At 34.5% G+C, this 17,289-nt stretch overlaps 1 protein-coding gene and 1 long non-coding RNA gene across 4 annotated transcripts in view; one reads left to right on the forward strand and one right to left on the reverse strand.

Annotated features, from left to right (window-relative positions):
* Positions 1-9,864, forward strand: part of LOC103490112 (protein ENHANCED DOWNY MILDEW 2) — a 35,139-nt gene extending 25,275 nt beyond the window's left edge. For all 3 annotated transcript variants that reach the window (XM_051079572.1, XM_008449479.3, XM_051079577.1), the window contains 6 exons: positions 1,481-1,522; positions 3,985-4,095; positions 4,450-4,521; positions 7,799-7,917; positions 8,023-8,086; positions 8,166-9,864. In XM_051079572.1, the coding sequence (XP_050935529.1) occupies positions 1,481-1,522; positions 3,985-4,095; positions 4,450-4,521; positions 7,799-7,917; positions 8,023-8,086; positions 8,166-9,695 (1,938 nt within the window). In that variant the 3' untranslated portion in view covers positions 9,696-9,864. The remainder of the gene's footprint in view (positions 1-1,480; positions 1,523-3,984; positions 4,096-4,449; positions 4,522-7,798; positions 7,918-8,022; positions 8,087-8,165) is intronic.
* On the reverse strand, positions 6,114-7,877 carry LOC127144044 (uncharacterized). The gene is made up of 2 exons (XR_007815648.1): positions 7,773-7,877; positions 6,114-6,314 (listed from the first exon to the last, which is right to left on the reverse strand). It is a non-coding gene; the product is annotated as an uncharacterized LOC127144044 (long non-coding RNA).
* Positions 9,865-17,289: the final 7,425 nt, after the last annotated feature.

The following is a 17,289-nucleotide window of genomic DNA, read 5'->3' on the forward strand; positions in this document are numbered from 1 at the left end:
TAGCAACTTCATGGTTCTTGATCAACCACTGCTTCTGTTTTGGAGGGGAAGGATAACTGGCCGCTTGTAGCTTCCTTTCTTGGCTAAAATCCTGGCTTACTTCCATTTTTTCAGACCTTGGAGCTGGGAGTTTAGAGCTACTGGACTTAGCCTTATCAACATAACTGAACTTTTCTACCATTTGCAGAGAAGAAAAGCTGGAGATATTACCAGAGTACCATCTAATATCCATTTTTTCTACAAATTTTCTATCATCTTGCAAAACAACTTCCATCCTTGCTGATCTTTTCCTGAGCAAACTCTGATACTGAAAAGACCCCCTGAATATGGCTAGTGATCGCAGCTTAGGACCTATCCGGACTTTGTTTGAAACTTCGAAATTCTCAATCTTCCTCTATCAATGTTCCCAAATTTTTTGAAATAATTGTCCACTGGAGTTCTGAGTAAATCATATATTACTGATTAAGTCCATCTGAGTTGGCTAACAGAAATAGAAATGCTTCTGTAGGCTTCCACATCTTCAATGAAACAACTATCTTCCTCTTTCCAAATGCCGTAGTGGGACCGATCGGTTTTGCAATCGACAACCTCCATGTTGTGCTTTGAGACTAGTCAAAAAAGTCTGTTGAAGAAACCGGCTACAGGAAAAGGGAGAGAGGAGAGAGAAGGGAGAGAACTTACCGTCAGCGTTTTTTTAAAGTGAATACTTCTTTGATGTCCTGACTTATTAAAAGTGTATTGAATTTTCAGATCCCAAAGAACGTGGAAGTGTTTATATCGTCCTGAGCTTATAAGAGTCTTAATAATCAGGATAGGCTTCAGAATTTGTTCAGCATTAACCTTTTGTCTCTCGGTATGCAGTCTGTGTATGGAAAAGGAGGACAATATTGATCACCTTTTTCTTCACTGCTCCTTGGCTTCCAAGGGAAGAAGCTTTCTGCTTAGTACATTTTAGATTTCCGCTCGTCTTTCTAATTCTAATCATATTGATGACTGGCTTTCTGAAGTGAAGTTGAAGTCCTTTGGGGTATGCTGTCGGGCCATTCCTTTAGTTGCATTCGCTTGAAAGTAACATAAAACTTTTTGAAGCCAAGTCTTCTGATATAGCTTCTTTTGGTGGAAATTTACAACTCATTTTCTTGTGGTGGGGTCATAGTTATAGCCAATTCTTTTGCAATTATCCAATTTCTTTGCATCTCAACAATTGGTCAAACTTTTTGCAACTAGTTTTTTTGGGATGGGGTTCTCTTTTCACCCTGTTCCTAAGCTGTTCCTGCTTTGCTTTTGTCTGATGATGTCTCTTATTAAAAATCAATGTGTGATAGCAGAAGGAAATTGTTAATCAGCAGCGGTCCTTTTTTTCTGTCCAGACATATGGACGTGTTTTCTCCATTATTTTTTCTGTTTTATTTTTTCTAGCTCTCATTATTTTTGTCATTTCATAGTCCTTGTAAATACTAAAATGTCTTCTGCAATGCAGATTGTTGATAGGCTTCATTGGTACATAGAGAAAGGCAATACAGTAAGTCCATTATGTTGATTTGTTTGATTTTTATTATATATGAGCAGAATTTGTTATTTGTTTTTCTTAGTGCAACATTTTCTTTCAATGCAATTCATTGTTAGGAGGCTATCTGTTACCTTAAATATTCTTTAGATTCATTGTGCACTCTACAATCTAACAAAGAGTACAAGCCTCGTACATTATCCTTTTGGACTTCTACGATTGGCTTACCTCTTGGTATTTAGCCAAAACAGCACTCTTTTTGGCAGCCTATTATGGATAAAGTCCATTTGAAACTTGATAAATGGAAAAAGGTATAACTTGTCTAGAGGGGCCCGTTTAACTTTCTTTTTATTTATTTATTTTTTTTAATTTTTAAGATAAGGAACATTTCATTTATAAGATGAAATAGGGGAACCCCAAATACCTGAAGGTGATTATAAAAATATAATCAATTAGAAACGAGAAAGGAGCGACTATAGTTCTTAAAAGGGTGCCCAATTTTGCACCAATAAAAAACAGTAGTTAAAACAGTGTCCAAAAAAGAAGTAGAAGAGGCAGTAGAGTCCTATTGTGCTCGGTCCATGAAGTCCAGGAGAAGGCACAAACAATAGTCAACCAAATTGTCTTTTTGCATCCCACGAAAGGGTGACCCACCAAGAAGTTCTTATAGGAAAGAGGGATTGACCAGCCAAAATCATCCAAGATGATGTGCCAAAACTGAGTAGCAGAGAAACAGTGCGCAAATAGGTGAGAAGCAGATTCTGCAGCAGTTTGACACATAACACACCAAGTAAGAGAAAGAGACATATATGACATTTGGCGTTGGAGGCGATCAACAGTATCAGTGGCACCATGACTAAGTTCCCAGAAGAATAATTTAATTTTCTTTGGGTAATGATCAGACCGGATAATAAGATAAAGATGTCTGGTAGAGGATCCAATCGAACAAGCTAATTCATCAATGAGGGATTTAGCAGTAAAAAAAAGCAGAGGATTCAATGGCCCGTTTAACTTTATGTAATTCGGTTGGCCAACCTACCAACTTATTATATGTCCTTGTTCCAAATGCCTTTCTCATACAAGGGTTGGAGAGACTTTTATGTAACTTCTTTCGGGAAGGTCAGAGAGGCAGCGAGCTGAACCATTTGGTTAAATGGCACCAGGATGGTGGTCTAGGGATTGGAAATCTGAAAAGCAGAAATACAGCTTTATTGTTTAAATGGAGTTGGAGATTCCTTAAGGAGCAGGACTCTTTATGGTGCAAAATTCTTAAAAGTATTCATGCAGTTGATCCACATCTTTGGTGCTCTTCGGGTAAGCTTGGTTTAAGCTTGACAAGTCCATGGATCAGCATCTCAAGTTGCAAAGTTTAAGCTTGGTAATGGGAGGAATATATTCCTTTGTTCAGATTCATGGTGTACTGTCTTCTCCTTTGGATGGTCTACCCCTCTTCCTAATGATATTTGGGCCCACTCACTCTAACGTATCCTTTTCAATGAATAAAAAGAGATTATGTTGACACATTTGATTCATGCTTTCCTATGGATTACATAGAGAATAGAATGGACTGCTTCTTCAATGATGTTTGTTGTAGTTCTTCCTGCACGGGGATGTTTGTTGTAGCTCTTGCCCTAAGGTCATTTCAATTATCTTGTTACAGTGATGCTTATGATACCAAGGAGATAGCTTTTTTATGCTCTTTGATTTGATGGTTAAAACGTTCAAGCAGAAAAATCACCCATAGTTCCTGTCAAGTTCTTCGCTTCGATTGAAAAATGTACACCTCGTTCTCCTTCGGTTAAAGTTTAGCTTGGTGGTTTGGTCCAGAAATTCAACTTTTATTGTGGAATTCTTGTCTTTGCGATTGAGCCCTACTGTTTTACCCTCAAGAAGTGTTTTTTCCTAGCATTCGCGAGCTTGGAAACGGTTGTTTAGAAGTTTGCATGCTTTGTGGTTTAATTCTCACTTATGTTCCTAGGATTTAAAGTTTACTGTGTTCTAGAGCTTTGTTCTCTTTTATGGAGATGGTTTGTTAGGTTTTGAGGGTTTACTTTTTGATCTCTTCTCTTCTTTGTATCTCAATAGTATTGGATTCTCTCGTGTTTGTCCGAGCTAGTGTTAATGTATGACACTTTGAAACTGGTCGTGTCATTGGACAGTTTCACAAAATGGTCAGAGATTTCTTTTGGGGTTCTAGTAGTGATCTTGAACCCCAACCAAGGTCATCTGGTACCAAGTAGATGACCTCTCCAAGCTTGTTTTGATGTTTAGCAAACTTAAATTTGCTGGTGCTGTCGCTTGTGATACTGATAGTGGTCAGGGATTTCTTTTGGGACGATGGAATATGTTGTAGTTATTGCTTTCAAATACCACCTAAGGTCATGCCAATTTTATAATCGCCTCATGTATGGTGTCCTTTTTATTTTTATATCATAATCTAGTTTTGCTGCATTCTAAAACTTTCTCTATAATTACAGATAGTGGATTTCTGCTGTGGTGCAAATGACTTCAGTGTTTTAATGAAGAAAAAACTTGATGAGACGGGTAAACAATGCTCGTTCAGAAACTTTGACTTTATTCCACCTAAGGTACAACAACCCAAACTTATATTTTTGGTTTTATAGAAGTCAGATCTGTTATCAACTTTGTTGAGCTTTATGGATATATCATGGCGATTATGTGTTTTGACCAATCATTATCCTATTGCTGATTTGGATATGTTATTTAGTTCGACTACTAATTTTCATGATTTTTACTTATTTATTTACTATATTCTCTGCACTCCAAGACTCTTTTCTCAAGGAGATTGCTTCTTAGTATCTGTTATCAGACTTTGTCGTGTTTCTTTCATGCTGGTTGCCTGTTGCTTATTTTCTACATTTTATTATATTTGTTTGGTCATCTTTGATTGCTGGATGGCGGTTTCATGCCTATTCTTGCAGAATGACTTCAACTTTGAAAAAAGGGATTGGATGACTGTTCAACCGAAGGAATTGCCTAAAGGATCCCAATTGGTGAGTGCTCAATAGTCTCTATTTTCATCTTTTCAGTGAAAGTTTTCGCTTCAGAAAGAAAAAAGTGTGAACAATTGTGCTTTTTCAAGGTATAATTTTTGAAAAGCATTTTAAGAAATAATAAAACTTCTATAAATAAAATAGATTAACACGTAGGTTAAAATACCATTTTGGTCTCGTACTTTGAGACTCGTTTGAGTTCCCAAGTCTTTTGATTTGAAATCATCAGCTAACTTTTTCTTCACGAAAGTCAATCCTGTCTAATCATTGCTTGTAAGAATGATATCGTCAATGTAAACTATCAAAATCCTAACCTTGTCATTTTCTGTATGTTTATAAAGCATGATACGACCGACTTGACTTTGACTAAATCTATAGCTCATGATTGGTTTTTCAAAATGTTCAAACTAAGCTCTAGGAAGTTGTTTAAGACTGTATAATGATTTCTGTAACTTGCATACTTTGTTAATCCTGTGATCTACCTCAAAACTAGGTGGCAACTCCATAAATGCCTTTTCTTCGAGATCCCCATTGAGAAAAACATTCTTAATTTCCAGTTGAGAAAATGGCCAATCAAAATTAATTGCAATAGTTAGCAAAACTTTGATAGATTTAATTTTAGCAACTGAAGCAAATGTTTCTTTGTACCTTTCAAGTTTGCCATCAACTTTACATTTTATAGTGAACACCCACTTGCATCCAACTGTTTTTTTGTCTTTAGGTAGTTCAATTATGTACCATATGCAATTTTGTTTCAGCATATTCATCACTATGCTTCCATTACTGCCAATTTCCGATTCATATTATTTAGAGCCTCCTGTATATTCTTGGGAACAAACAAGTTGGTTATTTTGGATGTGGAGGCTTTTTGATTGTCAGACAAATTGTGACAAGAAAGATAGTTTGCAATGGGATATTTGGCACATTTATGGGTACCTTTCCTATGGGCGATTGGAATGTTAGATTAGAGACATCAGATAAGGAGTTATGAGAAGTATTGGGAAAATTATGATAAGGAGAATGTATGTGACCTGGATCTGCAGAATCATTCATAGGAGAATTAGATTGGTCATGTGATAGAACCGTCTATTCTTTATTACTTTGAGTCAAGTTTCTTCAAGTAAGGGCATGAGTAACTTCAAGTAAATGTTTTTTTTTCTGCTCAACAATGCCATTTTGTTGAGGAGTATCACGACATGTAGCTTGATTAAAAATACCCTTATCTTGCAAAACAATTGGTTAATTGTTCGTTAAAATATTCAGTGCCATTATCGAGTGAAGAATGCAGATTTTAGTTTAAACCTGGATCTCAATCATATTGTAAAACCGAACAAAAACCTCTTTTACCTCAAACTTTTTTTGTTAAAAGATAAAGCCAAGTTAAATGGGTGTGATAAACTATAAAGGTAACAAACCAGTGGTTACGACTATGAATCAAAACTTTAACGGACCCCAAATATCAGTATGAGTTATGAAATAAGGTGAAGAAGCCTTGTAAGGTTTTTGGCAAATATGTGGATCGATGATGTTTAGCAAAAATGTCAGTTTCACGTTGAAAAAGTGAACAATCAAGATGTTTAAATAAATTTGGATAACAGATACTTCAAATAAAAGAAATTTGGATGGCTTAATCTAAGATGCCAAAGCATTATAGTGCATTATAGTTTCTTTACAGAAGGATAACAGACACTACTCAAGCCTTGAGCTATTTTATGACTAACTGAAACTTCATCAAAGTAATAGAAACCACCAATCATCTTAGCACTGCCAATCGTTTCCCCCAAGTTCTGATTCTGAAAAGTACAATGAGATTCACAAAAAACATGGTAGTTAGCATCCTTAGAGATTTTACTAACAGACAACAAATTGCAAGTTAACTTTAGAACATGAAGAACAGAATGTAATGTGAGTTTCGTTGACATAGAAATAGTTCCTTTTTCTGCAATAGAGGTGAAACTACCATCGACAATGCAAATTTTCATTGCAATATACAGGAGAGTGATTTAAAAAGATGAGAGACCAGCTGATGCTTCGAAACCTATAATCCACTTGGAGGAGTTGAGGCAAGAGATGGCTTGAGAATAATTACCTGATTGTACCAAGGAAACACTAGGATTACCCAATGATGAATTTCTCTTTAACTGATGAATTTGCTATTTATTAAAGGGGTTGGAATCCACAATAGTAGCGAAAAGGCATGTTGATGAAAATTTCTCACCTTGCTTAGAATTTTTCCAATTCGCAAATTTTCTAAGGAGCTTCCAACAAGTTTCACACATATGTCGAGGTTTATTACGGTAGTCACACTAAACACGAGATTTCTCATGTGTCTTATTAGATTGGTTAGACTCCTTCAAAGTAATATTTTCTGTCACCAATGCAGAACTTTCAACTGAATCAATAGCTTTTTTGCCAACCATAACATTCCTACAACTTTCTCCCATGCAAACATCAGAAGAAACATAATTAATATTTGGAAGGATAGTTTTTCCTAGGAACCTCTAACCTCATTGAACTCAACATCGACCATTTTCTAGTCTTTCTGTAAGGCTTTTGATCTTCTGTAGACTTCTACTCATACGTATAAGAGAAATTAAGGTCTTACCAAATCCGTTTTAGGGAGTGAAAGTATCGTGTAAGGTGTTGGAGAGAAAATTTTAAGGAGCTTAGAAAAAGAACACCAAGATTAGTCATTGATTCTTGCAGCTTCAAAGCGATCTGCACATTGAGGAGAGATTTATCATGAAACACCCATTGATCTCTTTCGAACCAGATTTCAGCAAGAAAACCTTTGAAGCATTGGTCCATTATAGTTGGGCCGTGGGCTTCAAAGATGGTCCAAATATGATTTGTAGTACATTATCTTTGAATGAAACACTGAAGACCCAATGAAGGTGAAATATGGACAGCAATTTTTTCCAACAGGCAGTCGCATAACCACAATCAAAGAATAGATGTTGGAGATGATCATTAGCAGCCAAACACCGTGGACGTATTGGAGAAAGATAGTGCGTAGACAACTTTAGCTGAAGGACTGAAGAGCAATTGCTTTTGAAATGGACCCCATGTTTTAGTTTATCTACTAAGTCTTCATACATATTATAAAATACTACATTTATAAGAAGATTATCTGGCTGAAAATAAAGAATTTAGTTTTAATGTTAGTATGTTAAATTAATAAAACATCGATTTATATATGATGGCATACGTTATCTGGATCTTTGGGGTTTATTATAAATGTAGCTGATTACCTCCCTTGTGTATCTCGTGGGAGCAGATCATGGGGCTAAATCCTCCATTTGGAGTTAAGGCTGCTTTGGCAAACAAATTCGTTGACAAAGCTCTGGAGTTCAATCCAAAGCTTCTTATTCTTATTGTTCCTCCTGAAACAGAGAGGTAATGGTGGTCAACATTTTATCTTTGCATCTACTTGGATGTTGTTTAAAAGGAAAGAGAGCTCTTTACGAAATTCTCATTGACTCACCTGTTTTCTACTGGCAGATTGGATAAAAAAAAGACTCCTTACGACCTGGTTTGGGAGGATACTGAGTTTTTGTCAGGAAAGGTATTTTGGCAAGAACAAGTTCCTGTTGTAATTTTCTGCTAATATTTTTGAGAACTCTGATTCTTTTCATCCTTTTCAGTCATTTTATCTTCCTGGATCTGTCGATGCGAAAGACAAGCAGATGGATCAGTGGAATGTCAGGCCACCAGTGCTCTATTTATGGAGCCGTCGTGACTGGACTGATAAACACATAGCCATAGCCCAAGAGCATGGGCATCTCTGGCCAAGGAAACAAGCGAACTCAGAAAAAGAGAAGGCTTCTGATACTTTAAGGGTGAGGCAGCTGGAGGAGTCTGAAAAGGGAAAGAGTTCTGATTTGTTGAGGCACGGGCAACAGGAGGACTCAGGAATGGGAAAAGGTTTCGATAAGGGAAAGAGTTCTGATTTGTCGAGGCACATGCAACAAGAGGACTCAGGAATGGTAAAAGATTTTGATAAGGGAAAGAGTTCTGATTTGTCGACGCACAGGCAACAAGAGGACTCAGGAATGGGAAAAGGTTCTGATACATCAAGGCCTAAGCCATTGGAGTCAGAAAAAGGCCTAAGGTCTAAAACTTCTGCTAATCATATTCATCTTCATGAAACATTATTGATTAAAGATTCTATAATACTAGCACCAGATGAAGCAGAAGATTCGAAGAGTGGATCAGTTGTCTCTGAAGTTCCTAAAAGTGAATCCACGAAAACATCAAAGAGGGATAGTGACAGAGAGAGTCATGACAATTGGGATGTCCATCCAAATATGTCTCCTGAGGCTCCAAGGAAGAAGAGGCAGCGTTTTGAAGAAATACCTCGAAAAGGTGATGGTGAGACATCAGAAGAGAGTAGACGTGATTGTAAAAGGCCTTTAAATGAGATTAAACAGAGACCTCGTGCTTCTCCAAATGCGAGTGATCATACATCCAATAAGTCAGTTGAGATGCCTTCACATGCTGTTGTGGATGGGATTGGACATCAACAGTTGGGGTCGACTATGACTGAGCCAAACACCAACTTTAGAGCTCCTTACGATGCTGCACAGACCAGCTTAACTGATGACATTGCTAGAAAGTACAACCTCAATGCTGAGGAGTCTTACTCACGTGGGACCACTGGATGGTTAAACAATGCAAGTTCCATATATGGTATTGGTCCTAGACACGTTGACGAACGTATCGCCAATCAAATGGGAGGACATGTTGATGGTCTTAATTATAAACCCTACTCTGCTGGGGTTGACACGTATATGAGGGACTCCGAAATACGGTCACATATTCATCTTTATGGGCACCCAGATACTGACAATTTAAGAAGCAATTATCAAGCTGGACCTGATCCTAGGTATAACAGGGTTGCGGCAATCCCATCTAGTTATGGGCGTCTGGGTACATTTCCTGAACCATCCCATTGGATGAACACTTCAGCAACACAACGATATGCACCTCGACTTGATGAGTTGAACCACTTTAGATTGGGAGGAATGGGTGCTGTGCATCAGATGAACAGCAGCAGCACATTCGACCCTAGAGCACACACATCCTCTGGTTTCAGGGGTGCATCACAGGGGTTCGCACCCGGTCCGCAATACCCATATTCGAACCAAAATTCAGCTGGTTGGCTTAATGAGTAGTACAATACTCTTAGCTTTTGCTTGGCCCAACTGGAATTGTAAAGCATTTTTTGGCTAACCAAACTACATTACTGGTGGATAAGCTGTAGAATGATTTTGTATATGTAAGTAGCAAATTTATCCTTGTAAGTATGCTACTATTTCAAGTAAAAGATTGTTCATCTCAAAATCTGCTCAATCTTCCTTCTACCATTTTGTTCACGTCTAAAAATAAGAATATTATTCCAGTCCATACATGTTCAAAATTCAGTTTTAGTTTCTTTTTGTTGAAATGTCTAATTCTAGCTTATGTATTTTAAATAAATTTTTAATTTAGTCTCTACTAACATGTTTATTTTTTATTTTAATTCTTTTATTTATTAAATACTCACTATAAAATTTAAAAATGCATTTACAAGAGATATTTGTAAAAAAGGAAAAACAATTTATAATAATTAAGTCTATGTTACACGTATTTATTGATGGAAAAAACGAAGTTCAACTCTTATATATAAGATGTTAAATGTTACAAATGTCCTCGTTATTGATATATATTTGATATACTTGAGATATATTTGATACATCTGATACTTTTTGATATATTTGATATATATTTGATACTTCTTCTTGATTCCTTTTGGATTTTGATACACTTGATGCACCATGATGTTCTTTGATATAGTCTACCCATTGATACATTTGATACACTCGATTGATTAAATGCACTTGATATGTTTGACGTCCTATTGATACACTTGATACTCGTTGATATACACTTGTAATATGATTGATATACTTGATAATGATTCATTTTACTGATATGTTGATATATTTTACTCATATATTGTTGATATACTTTACTCATATATTGTTGATATACTTGATAATGATACGTTGATCTATATCGTATATATACTTAATAATACTACAATGAACTACATAAAATTTGAAAAAATGAAAATTAGGTAACAAATATATCAATTAACTAATACATATAATATAACATCATAACATTGTTATACAAAACTGTTACAAAGAAAAACTAAAGCAGAATAATTAGAAATCAAATTCAACTCCAAATTCACATCCAAAAAAAGTAGAATACTCACAAATGAAGTTAAATTATTCGATCAACAACTATTATATTTTATATTGCAATTAATGTATCATTGATATCTTAAAATCAAGATTAATAAATATAAAAGAGAAGAATTTGTGGATGTATAATGCATACAACCATTACAAAACCAAGGAAAAAACAAAGCAATAAATAAAACTTAAAAAGATGATGAGAACGCTCTTACCAATTTCGAACACCAATTGTAATCTACCAATGAGGAAGAACAAGGGAGAACAAATTGTTTTACTATATAGTCTTCTTATTCACCAGGTAGACGTAAAAACTGCTTTTCTAAATGGTGATTTAGAAGAAAAGATTTATATGACACAACCAAAAGGGTTTAAAATTCCTGGCCAAGAAAATAAAGTCTGTAAACTTAAAAAATCTCTCTATGATCTTAAGCAAGCTCCTAAACAGTGGTATGAAAAATTTAATAACACTTTGATAAGTAAATTCCTCATACACATGTGTTTATTCAAAGTTGTTTAGAGCTGATTGCATATTAATGTGTCTATATTTGATGACATGTTAATCTTTGGAACAAATATGAAATTGATAAATGATACCAAGTTGTTTCTTTCATCACACTTTGAAATGAAAGACCTAGGAGAAGCAGACATGATTCTTGGTGTTAAAATCAGGAAAAATAAAAATGGTTTATCCCTGTGTCAGTCTCACTACGTAGAGAAAATACTAAAGAAATTTGATTCCTTTGATGTTTCTCCAATAAGAACTTCCTATGATGCCAGTAAACAACTTAAGAAGAATAAAGGAGATAGTGTGTTTCAACTTGAATATGCAAAGATCATAGATAGTGTTATGTATTTAATGAACTACACTAGACCTGATATTGCATATGCTATCAGTAGATTAAGTAGATATACACACAATCTTGATAGATACTACTGAGATGCTTTACGTCATCTGTTGTGATATCTTAAAGGGATAATAAATTACTGTTTGCACTTTAACAAATTTCCTGTCGTACTAGAAGGATATTATGATGCAAACTAGGTCACAGATAATGATGAGGTTAACTGTACTAGTGGGTATGTATTTTTGCTCGGGGTTGGAGCAATATCTTAAAAGTATGCAAAATAGACTTGCATAGCTAGATCTACTATGGAATTTGAGTGTATAGCATTAGAGTTGGCGGGACAAGATGCTGAGTATATTAAAAGCCTACTAAGAGATTTACCATTGTGGGGGGCATTTGTGCCTAGATCCATACACTATGATTCACAAGCTGCTGTAGGTATTGCCAAGAATAGTGTCTATAATGGCAAAAGAAGACATAAATATCTTAGGCATGAAGTTGTGAAACAACTGCTAAATGAAGGAACTACTTCCTTAGAGTTTGTTTGATCTGAGAAGAACCTGGCTGATCCTTTATGCAAAGGACTAACAAGGAAAGTGGTTGTAGATTCCTCAGTAAAGATGTAAGTTCGACGATCCATAGCACTTGTTATTGGATGGTCTATTGTGATAGACTTGATGGTCCATAGCCCCTTATTGGATGATCTGTTGCGATAGATTTAATGTTCCATATCCTCTTATTGGGGTTCTGTTGCGATAGACTTGATGGTCCATAGCCTAATGTGTGGATTGTCCTTAAATGGACTTGATGGATGATACAAAAACCTTTGAGTGGTCCATAGTTTGGTATGGATAATGATGAAGTCTCCATAGCTCTTTTTGAGTGGTTTGGTTTGGCAAACTTGATGAAGCATATAACATGATAGTGAAGGTGGGACCGCCTTTTATGAAAGAGTTTAAAGGTCTTTTTCTAAAGCTTTCGCGATGATTCGAGGTTCATTCTATGTGCATGGCCATGAAGGCAAATCTATATTGTAGAAACAAAACCTTAAGTAGGGATAATGCATGTCGTAAGGGTCTCAACCAGTGTTATGGGAAGTTCAAGATACAATTCACTCTCTCTAACAAGGTTGTTGCCTTACTTCACTACGCATCAATTCAAATCTTCGGATATTGATGTTTAAGCTTAATGTCCCATCTACGTTCATAACAAATTTAGTGAAATCTCATTCTCCTTTGGCTACACAGTAACCTTGCTGCTACAGTCATTTGTGGGGGATTGTTAGAAATGACATGTGGGCTTTGATCCATTAGCAAAATGAAGATAAATTATCCCACATTGATAGTCTTTGAAGTGGTAAGTGAGTATATACATCTAAGCAATCAAAGGGAAGTTCAAATTGTGTTTGTTGTGATAGTATAACCCTGTCACCCCATGCATCGCTGCCGCCATCCGTTGACTGGACGGGCAGGTATGTTTATGTTTGGTAACCGCACTTACACAGTCGTTGGCCGCCCAGTTCTATTGTTCAACGTGCATACGTACTTACCGATCTTACTATTCCAACAATTGCTCTCAACCTTGCTTTTTCGACAATTGCTCTCGGCCACATCATCCCATCCTTGATTCTCTATAGATTCTAGGCATTTCATTTGGAATCAACACACATAAATCATTTTTCATTCCAAATTCTCTCTTCTTCCATTCTTCGCTCCACGTTCTCTACTCTTTTTGCTTTAATGTTCTGAGCTTACCGTTTTGTTTCTATTCCTTGTTTCTTTGGGTGCATGTCTAAACTGGGAAGATGTGTTAACCTTGGGGAGCAACCAACATCACAATTAGCACCACGGTTGGTCGAAGTTGCTTTTAGGACAGTGGTTTGTCACGACATAGCAAGTTACTAGAGTTTAACATTCTGACATTTATTTTCTTATATAGATTTGAAGCTATTTTTCCATTCGTTAAAAAAACTACACGATTGTGTGTTGATACTACCTACACATATTCCAACAATTGCTCTCAACCTTGCTTTTTCGACAATTGCTCTCGGCCACATCATCCCATCCTTGATTCTCTATAGATTCTAGGCATTTCATTTGGAATCAACACACAAAAATCATTTTTCATTCCAAATTCTCTCTTCTTCCATTCTTCGCTCCACGTTCTCTACTCTTTTTGCTTTAATGTTCTGAGCTTACCGTTTTGTTTCTATTCCTTGTTTCTTTGGGTGCATGTCTAAACTGGGAAGATGTGTTAACCTTGGGGAGCAACCAACATCACAATTAGCACCACGGTTGGTCGAAGTTGCTTTTAGGACAGTGGTTTGTCACGACACAGCAAGTTACTAGAGTTTAACATTCTGACATTTATTTTCTTATATAGATTTGAAGCTATTTTTCCATTCGTTAAAAAAACTACACGATTGTGTGTTGATACTACCTACACAACCGCGTGTATCATTATCTACACGATCATGTATCATGATTATTTAGAAGACAATTACACACGCGTGTGTATGGTCGATGAATCTTGCTCGTTGAATGGGGCATTTTTTGGATTTTTCATTTTGGACCCATTGGCTTTTTCCGTTTTAAAATTGTTTTATATGATGTAAATATTTTATCGATTTGTTATATTTTTAAAAAGACCCCATTTGATTATGTGAAATATGAACATATTCAAGAAGGTATAAAAGCTGTACAATAGTATTCATTAGAGCTATAAAAAAATTATAAAAGGAAGAAAAATAAACCTTTTTGAACATTGAAGGTTTGTTATAACATCTATTCAATAAATAATTAATGCTACAAATAAATGCTATAATAGACTAAAAAGAACCTTATATTTTAACTATAAAATATATTTTGTAGCTTTTTCGTAATGTCATCTTATAGTTTTCTAAGTTTGCACAATGTAAAAGTTAAGCAATTCATAGCGTGTACCTAAATGCTATAAAAAGGTTGGATATTGTACAACGTTTTAAAAACATTGTAAGAATCCTCGTACTTTAAGTAGCTTTGGTTGTCAAAACTTTGCATAAAACGAAGATCTATTATAGTGTTTTTTTTGCAGTTATCATAGATCATTTTTTCCTATGGTGATAGAAAAAATTCCATTTTGTCTTATGAAATCTTATTTTGTTGTATGATTACTTCCATGAGATATTAGAATTTAGGGTAAAAAATTTAGTTTAGTTTAATTTATTCTATTTATAAATCTTAATAAAAAATTACTATCATAGTCAACTTTTAGCTTTTCAAATTAAAAGATTTAACAAAAGAGAAATTTACATAAATATAACAAACTGGTAAAATATTTATAGCTTATGTAATAAAATGAAAAATTCTATGAAGGTGACCATTTTATTTAAATATTCCAGGTTTGTTCTTCTTTTTTACTGTCTTTCTTCTCTTCCCCTTCTCTGATTTTTTTTCTTTTCATCGTCTTTCTTCTCTTCCTCTTTTTCTTTTTTTCAAATTGTTATTTGGTTCAAGATCGTGTACCAAAAGCCCGTTTATTGGTACGTGGATTTAATGTTGCTTTTCGAAAAGATCGATAAACAGAGGTTTAATGTCGCTTTTCGAGATTTGATGTTGGTTGAAAAAAGATCGTGAAAAAACAATTGTTTAGATTTGGTTACCCCAAATCTAACCAAATCTAAACGATGGTGTACAAAGAATTTTGAAAAAACAATTGTTTAGATTTGGTTACCCAAATTTAATCGATCAAATCTAAATGATTGTGTATCAAACAATAGCTAAATATAAACGATGGTATACCAAATATATTATGCGTGTTGTTGACGGAGTATTTTTGGTAATTTTTATTATGGGCTTGTAGACTTTTCTGTTTTCAAAATTGTTTTATATAATGTAAATATTCTCTCGTTTTGTTATATTTTTGAAAAAATTCGTTAACAAAATAATAAAAAATTATTCTAATGCAATGTATCTTTTTGTTTTGGGAAAATTCAATTGTGGAGTTGCTGCAGTTTTCTAAAAATTATTATTATCAATATTTTCAGCTTCTTTTCCATAAAGAAAATAGAAAAACTAATATATGTGTGGCCGTAGCCAACACCCCTTTGTGGGAAGGAGTAGAATTTATAATCTTTTTCATTTTATTTTATTTTTCCTTTCTCTTTTTATCTGCTGCTGCTGAGGTGCTTTTGACATGAGGTGTTCAGTTCTTTTGTAAACATCAATTCTTTCTGTTTTGTCGCACACTTGTCCAAGTTATCATGCTAAACTTAAAATGTGACTAATAAATTTATAATCTTAAAGTGTTGATAAAAAAGTGTTGTTGATATAAAAGTGTTGTTGAAGTGTGTTGTTGATCATGAAGTGTTGATATAAAAGTGTTGTTGAAGTGTGTTGTTGATGTGTGTTGTTGATTATGAAGTGTTGTTGAAGTGTGTTGTTGATAAAATAGTGTTGTTGAAGTGTGTTGTTCATCATGAAGTGTTGTTGAAGTGTGTTGTTGATTATGAAGTGTTGTTAAAGTGTGTTGTTGATTATGAAGTGTTGTTAAAGTGTGTTGTTGATTATGAAGTGTTGTTGAAGTGTGTATGTAATTTATCTTAGTTTGTGGTATGAATTTAGCTAAGCTTAGAAGTTATTATTCTTGAAGTGTGTATGTGCTCTATGTTGTAAGTGTGTTGTTCGTCATGAAGTCAATGTGATGTGTTTATTTGGGTGAATGTGTTGTTTTGTTCAATCATTTTTTTTTCCTTTAATTATCTTATTAGGTTTTGCCACAATCCATTGGAGCAATGAAGCCATATTTACGCCAATTCATTGATGTATAGGCTTTTTTGTAGGTTTGGTAGGAATTTTTTTTTGTTTAAATGTGGTTATTTAAATACTTTGTTGGTATCAAAACATATTTGTACGAACAATTAAAACAATATTACAAAGTGTGTTAGGCCTATAAAAGCGTTCACCGTTTTTCCATATGTTTGTAATAGTATGTGTAATGGCAGGGCGACAAGAAATACAAGATTCAAATTTAAAAATACTTTCCATTACTAAAAACAGAAATATGACATTTAAATTGAAAAATAAAACTGTCATCGAAGAAGTTTTATTGACATTTAATTAAAGTCATGGTAAGTAAAATTATGACAGTTAAAAAGTCATATAAATGATAAATAATGACATTTAATATCAGTCATAGAATCTTAACAATGACAGTTATCTTCCGTCATAAAATGTAAACTATGATAGTTATAAGCTGTCATAAAAATAAACAATGATAGTTATTAATTGTCATCGAAAATTAATAATGACAGTTACAATCTGTCATAAAATGTAAACTGTGATAGTTATTAACTGTCATCGAAACTAAATATTGACAGTTATAATCTGTCATAAAACACTTTCCATGACTGCCGCACCAATGACTCCAAAAAACTGTTACGAAAACCTTTAATGACAACGTTTAACTGTCATTGTAGACCCTTTTTCTACTAGTGTTTATAAAATTATATAAAAATTTTGGTAGAGTTTTTCCTAAAACTTTGATAAACCAATACACATAAAAAGAAAATTCTTACACTTCCTAGTGGTATACAAAAAAGAACAACTCTACTACCAAGAGTACTTTCCATTGTACGCTATTATGAATTGCGCTACAAAATCACCCACCAGGATAAAACTAAAACTAACGAAAAAGTGCAA

This window comes from Cucumis melo, chromosome 1 (genome assembly GCF_025177605.1).
Source record: "Cucumis melo cultivar AY chromosome 1, USDA_Cmelo_AY_1.0, whole genome shotgun sequence".
Classification (NCBI taxonomy): Eukaryota; Viridiplantae; Streptophyta; class Magnoliopsida; order Cucurbitales; family Cucurbitaceae; genus Cucumis; species Cucumis melo.